The sequence below is a fragment of the Centroberyx gerrardi genome, chromosome 4 (genome assembly GCF_048128805.1).
Source record: "Centroberyx gerrardi isolate f3 chromosome 4, fCenGer3.hap1.cur.20231027, whole genome shotgun sequence".
NCBI lineage: Eukaryota > Metazoa > Chordata > Actinopteri > Beryciformes > Berycidae > Centroberyx > Centroberyx gerrardi.
In genome coordinates this window covers 637,846-648,224 of record NC_136000.1, presented here as the reverse complement: position 1 = coordinate 648,224, position 10,379 = coordinate 637,846, and the positions used below count along the sequence as shown (strand labels likewise).

General features: G+C 46.2%; 1 protein-coding gene across 1 annotated transcript in view; it reads right to left on the bottom strand.

Moving 5' to 3' along the window:
• Positions 1-859: 859 nt before the first annotated feature.
• Positions 860-10,379, bottom strand: part of immp2l (inner mitochondrial membrane peptidase subunit 2) — a 123,538-nt gene continuing 114,018 nt past the window's right edge. Inside the window, exons 5-6 of the mRNA XM_078283193.1 lie at positions 9,659-9,761; positions 860-2,502 (exon numbers count right to left, since the gene is read on the bottom strand). Coding sequence (XP_078139319.1) covers positions 2,377-2,502; positions 9,659-9,761 — 229 coding nt within the window. The 3' untranslated portion in view covers positions 860-2,376. The remainder of the gene's footprint in view (positions 2,503-9,658; positions 9,762-10,379) is intronic.

The window sequence follows — 10,379 nt, the reverse complement described above, 5'->3', positions numbered from 1 at the left end:
GATAAATTCTGTTGAAAAGCGAGTTTCCAGCAGGATTCTGTGCAGGATCTGTTTCCCTGTTCGGCTGCAGCTTCCTTCCCGTCGCTGCGGTGAAGTCGAGTGTCTAAACGAGGCCATATCTCCACGGTGACGCCGGTATCCTAGCAGCTGCAGCAGGCGGCGTTTGTTGGCACGGTAACAGAACTGAAGCTTAGACACAGAGAGAGAACAGGCTTCTCAGCTGTCTGTAAACATGGTAGATGCGGGACGTACAGCAGCAGATCTGCAGCCAGACGGCCGGCTCAGCAGAGCGTTCGCTCCGCAGGCCGCGGCCCGTTTGTCTCGTTTCAGAAATAAGAGCCTTAAACATTAGATTCAGTTGCCTCAGAACTGCGCATCACATTTGAGTGTTTGTGAATTAATTATGCAGATTTGTTCCCAGTGTTGTGTATTGGCTCAGTGGGAGGGTTGAGTACACCTGCATTTAGCCCCACTTGTGCTCGCGGGGTCCCATTACAGCGTGACACAGCTGTTAGCATCGCACAATCAGCAGCAGCATCTGAGAGATCCATTTGGCTGAATTTAGCAGAAGTGCTCCCCCAATTTGATTTATGCAAATGAGCGATGCGCCTCTGAAAAGACGGAGCTTTCAGTTTGAGAGCCAGGCAGGAGTCAACCGCCACGTGTTTCGTCTTGTGGTTTCCTCTAATTAAGAGTTCAGATCATCTGGTTGATGTGGGAGGCGAAATGCTAATTTATGCTCTTAGAACGTTTAATAAAGAAGAGAATATTCATGGGATTTCTGTCTCTGCTCAGCAGCAACAACACAAACACAAACAAAAGGCAAATAAAAATAGATTTTTATTTAACAATACAGCCGTTGTTTTCTTCCATTACACTTGAAACTAATCTAATTCACATTCTATCCTCAAGTGCACTTAGAGAGTTTGAAACATGGAGGACAAGAGAGCACAAACAGACCTGCAGAGGCTTAAAGGGGAATTCCACTCGATTTATCAATTTGTATATGGTTTTCTAAGGTTTTCATTAGAACGATCTAATCAGTATCTGTGGACAGTCAGACTACATGAAACCACATTGCTGTGCGACTGTCCAGTCCGCTAACTGACTGATGGGCGGGGCTTATGGCAGCACCAGTGCGATGCTGGCTTTTCCACGCCGACAAACAAAAAAGAGGCGACTGAGGTCGACATCAAACATTTCTCTGACTGCAGAAAATGAACGGACGTCCTTTTCTGTGTCTGGAGGTGGAGTTGTGTTTCTACTGCAAAACTACAATCTGACACGTCAACAGGTATTAAATTCAGAGCTGCTCCATAGAGAATTGAGGTAAATGGATTTTTTGGCGATGAGGTTGAGAACTGACAACACTAGAGCAGAATAAAGCTGATTGGGTGTAAAAACCTGAAGACGTCACAGTCTGAGTCGGGCTGTCTGTTTCTCTTCAGGAGAGAGTTGCTCCTGTTCACTGACATGGACTGGACTGAAACAACATGTAGGACTTACAGTGGTTCCTGTTTAAAGGAGCAGCGCTGGGCGAGCTGCTGCGGCTCAGTCCAGATGACTGAGTTCACACTGAGCAGCATGATGAACCGGTCCGCTTCAGTGTGGACCGGTTGAGGAAATGGAGGAGAAGTTGATTCCAGCCGTTCAAAGCTTCAGTTCTCTACAACTTTTATTTGAAAGACGACAGGAAGAAACGAATCAGAAACGAAGCTTGGAGATGATCCATCGTTGGGTCGATGGGAAGATCTGAAGGTTTTTTTTTTCCTGTTTACTTTCGATTAATGCTGGCTAGTTAGCACTTGCAAGCTAGCTATGTTTATGTTTGTTTTTATTTTTATTTTTTTCTGTCAATCAGTGCTACCTAATCAGCGCTTGCCAACCTGACAGGCAAGACCAGAGCAGCAAAAACCATTTGCCTGTTCAAAATTTTGTATCTGCAGACCGGAGCCTCACAGAGCTTCTGGCCCCGCCCACAGAGCCCCTGGCCCCGCCCACAGAGCATATGGTCCCGCCCACAACCAGTCAGAATAGAGCGGCACGTTGACCAAGCTGCTCTCAGTGTGAATGCACAGTAAGAACTCAGTGTGGCAGTCTGGGACACAAAACAACCAACACAACCGACATACTGCAGTCCAGAACACAACTGACTGGACTGAACCACAGACCCACACAGGAGTTTCTTCTCTCTGAACTCATGAATCAATTTAGAGGAAATGGCGTCACCACAGAGTGTGTGTGGACAAGTGTGTGTGTGTGTATTTGAACAACAGTGTACAAGTTTGTCTTGTCACTGCAAATGGGTCATTTTAAGGGAACATGACATTACCGTAGTGTGTGTGTGTGTGTGTGTGTGTGTTTGTGTGTGTGTCTTCATCCCTCCTCTTCCTCGGCGTGGAGTGGTCCTCGGTTCGGGGGGAGGGACGGTCTGATTCGCTGCCAGCGATTGGGCGGCCAGATGATGTGCGAGGCTCGACCGTGAAGCAGCCCCACTGACACCTGGGAAAAAAGGAGCGACATCATCAGTGTTGGTGTTAACAAGTCACAGTCATGTTATTACTTTACACAGAAACGAGTAGTGTAATGAATGAAAGTATTAACATGACAGTTACCAATCAAGCAAAATCAGCTGCTGTTTCTGTTATCAGCCTCTAAAATACCAGAACAAATTTTAATTATTGAAAAACTGGTCATCCTGATCCGTTTGTTTTCCTCATAATTAGTGTTCGTCCTCAAACTGAACTGATTTGATGAGAAATGGTAGAAAAGTTTCCCCTCGACTTTGATTTCCTCCAGTTAAAGGACGACAGGAACATCGACGCTGTTTGGTTTCCTGATCGTTCAGAAGAAACTGACCGATCTGACTTTAGAAGAAGAGAGGAGGAGGAACGGAGGAGAAATAGAATAAGAGAAGTAACACATTTTTATTATTAGTAGAGTAATATTACTTTTGAAATGAGTGAAGAGCAATGTACAGGATTTTGTAGTAATGAGTCATAAGAATAAAGACTAGATATAGTGAAAAGCACCTAATTGCAGAAACGCTCCTTTGGGAGGATTTAAAACCGTCTAGTTTGCATTCTGTTAGACTCTCAGACTTCCAGGCATCGACACCGGAGCTAATTAAAACTGGCGAGCGGACGCCAGAGATCTGGCCGCTCGCCGCCGTCTGACATCGTCAACATCGTCCGCTCTGCGTCAATTAAGCTGGTTTGCATAAGGTCAGACCAGACACAGGCAAATGTCAAACGCTTTTAATGACGGCTGTTATCTTTGAAAAGCCAGAGTCTGTTTTAACAAACAAGCCGCTCATCTTCAGAGGAACCTTTAGAAAACCAGTCTGGAAGCTGTAGAGAGAGCTGGAGGTGTTGGGTTCGACTCCCAGGCTGCAGACAGGTGGAGGTGTGGGGTTCGACTCCCAGGTTGCAGACAGGTGGAGGTGTTGGGTTCGACTCCCAGGCTGGAGGTGTGGGGTTCGACTCCCAGGCTGCAGACAGGTGGAGGTGTTGGGTTCGACTCCCAGGCTGCAGACAGGTGGAGGTGTTGGGTTCGACTCCCAGGCTGGAGGTGTGGGGTTCGACTCCCAGGCTTCAGACAGGTGGAGGTGTTGGGTTCAACTCCCAGGCTGGAGGTGTTGGGTTCGACTCCCAGGCTGGAGGTCTTGGGTTCGACTCCCAGGCTGCAGACAGGTGGAGGTGTTGGGTTCGACTCCCAGGCTGGAGGTGTGGGGTTCGACTCCCAGGCTTCAGACAGGTGGAGGTGTTGGGTTCAACTCCCAGGCTGGAGGTGTTGGGTTCGACTCCCAGGCTGGAGGTCTTGGGTTCGACTCCCAGGCTGCAGACAGGTGGAGGTGTTGGGTTCGACTCCCAGGCTGGAGGTATTGGGTTCGACTCCCAGGCTGGAGGTCTTGGGTTTGACTCCCAGGCTGCAGACAGGTGGAGGTGTTGGGTTCGACTCCAGGCTGCAGACAGGTGGTGGTGTTGGGTTCAACTCCCAGGCTGGAGGTGTGGGGTTCGACTCCAGGCTGCAGACAGGTGGAGGTGTTGGGTTCAACTCCCAGGCTGGAGGTGTTGGGTTCAACTCCCAGGCTGGAGGTCTTGGGTTCGACTCCCAGGCTGCAGACAGGTGGAGGTGTTGGGTTCGACTCCCAGGCTGCAGACAGGTGGAGATGTTGGGTTCGACTCCCAGGCTGGAGGTGTGGGGTTCGACTCCAGGCTGCAGACAGGTGGAGGTGTTGGGTTTGACTCCAGGCTGCAGACAAGTGGAGGTGTTGGGTTCGACTCCCAGGTTGGAGATGTGGGGGTCGACTCCCAGGCTTCAGACAGGTGGAGGTGTTGGGTTCGACTCCCAGGCTGGAGGTGTTGGATTCGACTCCCAGGCTGCAGATAAGTGGAGGTGTTGGGTTCAACTCCCAGGCTGGAGGTGTTGGGTTCGACTCCCAGGCTGCAGATAAGTGGAGGTGTTGGGTTCGACTCCCAGGCTGGAGGTGTTGGGTTCGACTCCCAGGCTGGAGGTGTTGGGTTCGACTCCCAGGCTACAGACAGGTGAAGGTGTTGGGTTCGACTCCCAGGTTGCAGACAGATGGAGGTGTTGGGTTCGACTCCAGGCTGGAGGTGTGGGGTTCGACTCCAGGCTGCAGACAGGTGGAGGTGTTGGGTTCGACTCCCAGGCTGGAGGTGTTGGGTTCGACTCCCAGGCTACAGACAGGTGAAGGTGTTGGGTTCGACTCCCAGGTTGCAGACAGATGGAGGTGTTGGGTTCGACTCCAGGCTGGAGGTGTTGGGTTCGACTCCCAGGCTGCAGACAGGTGGAGGTGTTGGGTTCGACTCCCAGGCTGCAGACAGGTGGAGGTGTTGGGTTCGACTCCCAGGCTACAGACAGGTGAAGGTGTTGGGTTCGACTCCCAGGTTGCAGACAGGTGGAGGTGTTGGGTTCGACTCCAGGCTGCTGTTGGGTTCGGAGCTGGAGCGCTGGCTGCAGAAGAACTCTTCCACCTCCACAGCAGCAGCCGGTAAGAGCAGCAGGTCAAGATCCAGTTTAATAAAATGGAGGAAGAAAAGAGCGGATTAATATTCATCCAGCTGAAGTGGAGCAGCGGGGCGGGCTGTTATCCACTGAGGAGGGCAGCGGGAAATCAAATAAAAAAATCAAAACTAATTTTATTTATATAGCACTTTTCATACTACAGTGTAACCCAGAGAGCTTTAGAGACCTGGTTAAAAACAGCTCAGGCCATGAAAACAGACAACAACAGGAACAAGACAATCAACACAAGAGAAGAGAGTTAATGTTTATATTTTAAAAAGACATTACTGACGAAACTCTTTCAAAAATAGAGAAAAATAATCATAATGGTATGATATTCCCTCTTATGGAGCTCATGATGGAAGATTGATATATGATATGAATTCAAGTGGACTTCGATGTTATTTTGAGTCATCCTCAAATCGATGGAATTAAATAAAAAAAAAATGCAAATGAATTTAACATTTTTTTCCTTTGCCTTGAACAGTAAACGGACATTCCTCTGTCGTCTGAACCTGCTGAAGCAGAGCAACAGTCCGGCCTTTCTGAACTGGGAGTGTGGAGAAACCTTCTGTCCTAGGTTCCTTGGTTTGTTCACTCCTGGGTTCCTTGGTCCATTCCTTGATTCCTTGGTTTGTTTCCTGGTTTGTAACTTGTTTTGTTGGTTTCTTTTGTTTTTTTTGTTCCTTTGTCAAATTGATATGGTTGGCAGCCAACATAATTGTAACACAAGAGCAAGCATTATGTCATGCAGTGTTCCTCGTGTTAAAGGTAAAATAGCAAGAAGCTCATTTTTCTATACTGGGATCTCCTTATGGAACAACCTGCCCTGCATATTAAACAAAGCCAAACAAAGGCAATTTTTAAAACAAAAGTTAAGGTGGCTTTGTGGGGAGTGTTGATGGGTCACGTTTAAGGGAGGGAGTTTGAACCATGGGGGTTGCAAGGGGGACTAGTAGGTTTATCCTGTAATTTTGTTTGTTTGCATCGAATTGTTTGTTTCCATGTATTGTGTTTGTTTGTTTCCATCGAGGACCACTTTGGAAATAAGTGTTTTTAGTAATGCTTTTAAGTGCTATCCTCTGGGATTTTTGTGTCATGATACTCCTTTGAGTTGTTGTTGAGTTGTTGCTTTTAAATTCCTAATAAAAAAATCTCAAAATCTTGTTCCTTTATTGGTCATTGGTCATTAGTTTGCTTCTTGGTTCCTTGGTTCATTCCTTGGTTCCTTTATTTGTTTGTGTCTTGGTTCCTTGGTTCATTTCTTCCTTGGTTTCTTGGTTCCGTAGTTCTTTCCTGGGTAGAGTTAGGGTGGTTCATTTGGTCCTTGGTTGTTTAGTTCCTTAGTCCTAGGTCCTTGGTTCCTTCATTTGTTCCATTGTTCCCGGGTTTGTTCCTTGATTCTTTGGTCCATTCGTTTCTTGGTTCCTTGGATTTTTCATTGCTTGGTTCCTTAGTTCCTTGGTTAGATCCTTGGTTCCTTGGTTTGTTCCTTCCTTGGTTCCTTTGTTCCTTTGTTTGTTTGTTCCCTCCTTCCTTCTGTTCTTCCTTCATTCTTTCCTGTATTTTCTTCCAAAACAGACTAAAGGCTGTAAAGTGAGTTTTAAAGCCAGAAATCCCAGCAGCTGTAGAAATGTTTGAGTCGTTGGTATTGATCAGCAACTCTCTGAACCCCACTGATAGATTATGGTCATTTGGTGCTTTGGCGCAGTAAAAATCTTATTTATTGCCCCTTTAAACACTTTCATAAGCCATATCTCCCACATCGTAAGATCGATTGACATGAAGTTTGGTATCCAGCTCTCCTCTCCTGTAGAACCATCGCTCTACTGTACGGTGTTCTGCATTTTCCTCCAGTCCTTTCACCACATTGAATTTCTTGAAAAAGTTTTCACGTATCAACATGAAACTTGGTACACAGCCTCAGGAGACTGATGCACACCTACACTGCATGTACTATATACACACTGTATTAAGGGACGGGAGTTATTGCTGCTTGTTTGTGATTATTTCTGTTTGGCCCAAAGGCTGAATGCATCATTTGTGGGAGCTGACATGTTTGTTGTTGCCTTGTTTCTTAAGTCTTTTTCCACCAAAAGACACGGTGGTGGGAGGTGACGAGCACTGCAGAGCAATTTTAAAAGAATATTTTATTGAAAAGAGATCTGTGAGGAGGATTGGACGTATCCTGAGTGTAGCGAGCCTTCATGATTCAGGAAGGTTTGAGGTTGAAGTGTTCTTGCAGGTATGACTGTTTCCTGGTGAGCAAGGCAGCATTAAACTGCCAGGTTCCAGTATGTGTGTGTATGACATGACATTTCTCCCAAACAGAGAGAGAAAAGAAAGAGAGCGGCTCGTATCGCCGAGGCCCGGCGAGACGTTGGCTCAGCTTCAGCCATTCAGCAACAATAAAGACATAATGTGATCCAGCGAAGAGCATGATGGAGATTTCTGTTAGGAGGGATGGAAGCTGACAGCCTCAAACAGCAGACCACATGATGTCTACTGGGAGAACGACAGAGAGAGAGAGAGAGAGAGAGAGACAAAGAGAGAGAGAGAGACAGAGGGGGAGAGAGAGAGAGAGAGACAGAGAGAGAGAGGTTTGTCAGGTTTAATGACAGTGAAAAGTTCAGCTGTGGAGACGATCTTGCTGAGCGTCCAATCATCAGCTGAGTTTCCTGGTCGCTCAGTTCTGGAGGAGATGAAGGACTGAAGCTGATTGGTTCATCATGTGTTTCACAGTCTGAACACAGTTAGGGGTTCAATTCCGTGTGCAGCTCTACAGGAGAGCAAGGCACTGCTGGGGTTGGAGGTCCAAGTCCCACGACACCGCGACTCCAATTTTGGTGATTTCCATGTTTAAACTTCAGTTGGCTGCAGGCTCCATACGGGTCAAAAAGGTTCTTTCATCAAACTGCAGAGGTGGGGACTCGAGTCACATGACAATTTTAATTGCTTGAGATTTGATTTGATGCATGAAGAGAAGACTTGAGACTTGACTTGACTTGGGTTCTGGTGACTTGGGACTTGACTCTGACTTGTACTTTGATGACTTGAAAAGGTTTCTAAAGTCTTGACTTAAGATCTTGTGTTTGTGTAAATGACTTAGACTGAAAGTGATGAGATTTGTTCCAGCGGACGACTGAATTGTAAACTAAATTCTGTTTGAGACTTCACATTAATGACTTGTGCCTCAAGATTTGAGACTGACTTGGGACTCGAGCAGAGTTGACTTGGTCACACCTCTGTTTGGGTGTGGAGGTTCAACTCCCAACTCATGACAAGTTTGCATTTATTGAACCATGAGCCAAACCTGAAGCTCACCTGAAGCAAACTGTTTCAGCTGCTGAACTGAAGCCAAAGCTGAACTCTGCTGTAGGAATGAAGAGTGCGTAACTTTTCATAAGAGTTAACAGGAATGTGAGAAAACTGGATGCTGTGTCCGTCTCTCTGTCTGGAGGTGGAACTCTACAGACTCTCCACAGGAACGGCGTGGGAGTGAAATGTAAAACCTGACGATCTCTCAGGTTGTTGGTTTGTTTCTGGGTTTGAGCTGCGAGGGATTTTTCTCTCAGCTTCTCTGAACTCTCAGCTGAAGATCCGGCCTGAACGCTCCGTCCATAGCAAGCAGCCGCTCTCTGCTGAACGTTTCATGCCGTCGACCCGGAGGGACGAGCACGGAGGCAGCGCTCGATACGGGATGCTAATATCTTTCTGCCTCAGAAGAAACTGAACGCAATGTTTATGAAATCTTTATATTTTAAGCAGAAACAAAAACTGCAGAGTCTGTCAGGACTGAAACACGTCAGATTCACCATTTATATTCTGTTCATGGACGAAAACAACAAAACAACACACACTCATCCTGTAAAGAGCCCTGTCACACACACACACACACACAGTCTGAAACTTCAGCTGCCTCCAGAATAAATCCTCACGCCGGACAGGGGGGTTGTGGGTAAAACCTGGCTCAACATCAGATTGGACAGATAAAGCCCTGACCTATGACATGACAGGCACACACACACACACACACACACACACACACACACACACCCCTTGTGGATTTATTTCTCAGAGGGTTTTCTCTTTTCTTTCTTCAGGTCTGCAGTTTGGAGCCGACCAGTAAAATCAGTCAGACTGATAGATATTGTTTCTGTTGCAGAATTCTGATACAATTTATTTATAAATGTATTAACCAAACTAAATTATACACAAACCCAAAGTGTTGTTAACATCCAGAACTTAAATCTACCTTTTTTAGTGATGAGCAGTTTTTGAGAGAAATCATTATTTCTGGTCTGTAGCAGGTCGGTTACCATGGTAACAGCATCATGCCTGGGGCTGCACTTTCCTGATTAATAATAATTTTTAATATGGTATCCAGCTATGTTTATTGAATTTTCATTAATTCACAGTTTGGTATATGGATATGCTCATGTAATTATGTCATTATTAATTTACAGTTTGGTCTGTAGCGATGCTCTGTCTGTCTGAGAGTGTTTCATCTTCTAAAATAGACGATCTTTGAGCGGCCGCCCAGTGAGAAGCTCTGTGTGTTTTTTTGTAATGAATTATCTGTTTTGTCAGTGCAGACTGTTGGATTGTGGGTAGCGGCGGGGGAACGCACCGGACCGAAGCTGTTGCTGTCCAGACTGTGACCGTGATGATCGCCCTCGATCCAGAAGTGACCGTCCGGAACACGAACAAACCGGTTCTTATAACCCAGAGTCCTGCAGAGAGAAGACAACACACTTAACTTTTGCTTTTATTGAGTTTTTTAAGCGTCAGTCGGCTGCAGGATCCAGTTCAGAGCTGAAAGGTTTTAGCAGCAAAACTCTCAGCAGGTCCTCAGTGACTCAGAGCTGCAGGAAGCAGCAGAGGAGAGAACGAACATGCTTAATCAAACTTGTTGTTTTGATCTATGAAAGTTAACTAACAATAATAAACATTATTCTTCCATCAAAACATGCGAGTTCTTGAACAGCAGCTAAACAAAGTGGCATTAATATTCAAATTAAAAGTTATGTGGTCACAGGTGTGTGTTAGTATATATTAATATTACATCATTAATATTTAAATGAACTGGTATGTGGTCACAGGTGTGTTTATCAGGTATTTCACAACTTCCAGTGTGACTCGGCCAATCAGAACTGAGGACTGTAACTGGTCCTATCATAATGTATTTATGATTTATTTTTAGCGTGTTTTTACTGCACATGCTGTCTGCAGACCAGCCGTAACACACAGGAACAAAGTGGGAAAAGGTTGAAGTGAAAAACAGCAGCTCAGGTCCCAGGTGGAGGTGATGGATGAAGAACTGCTTCACCTCCAGCAAGAGAAGAGAAGAG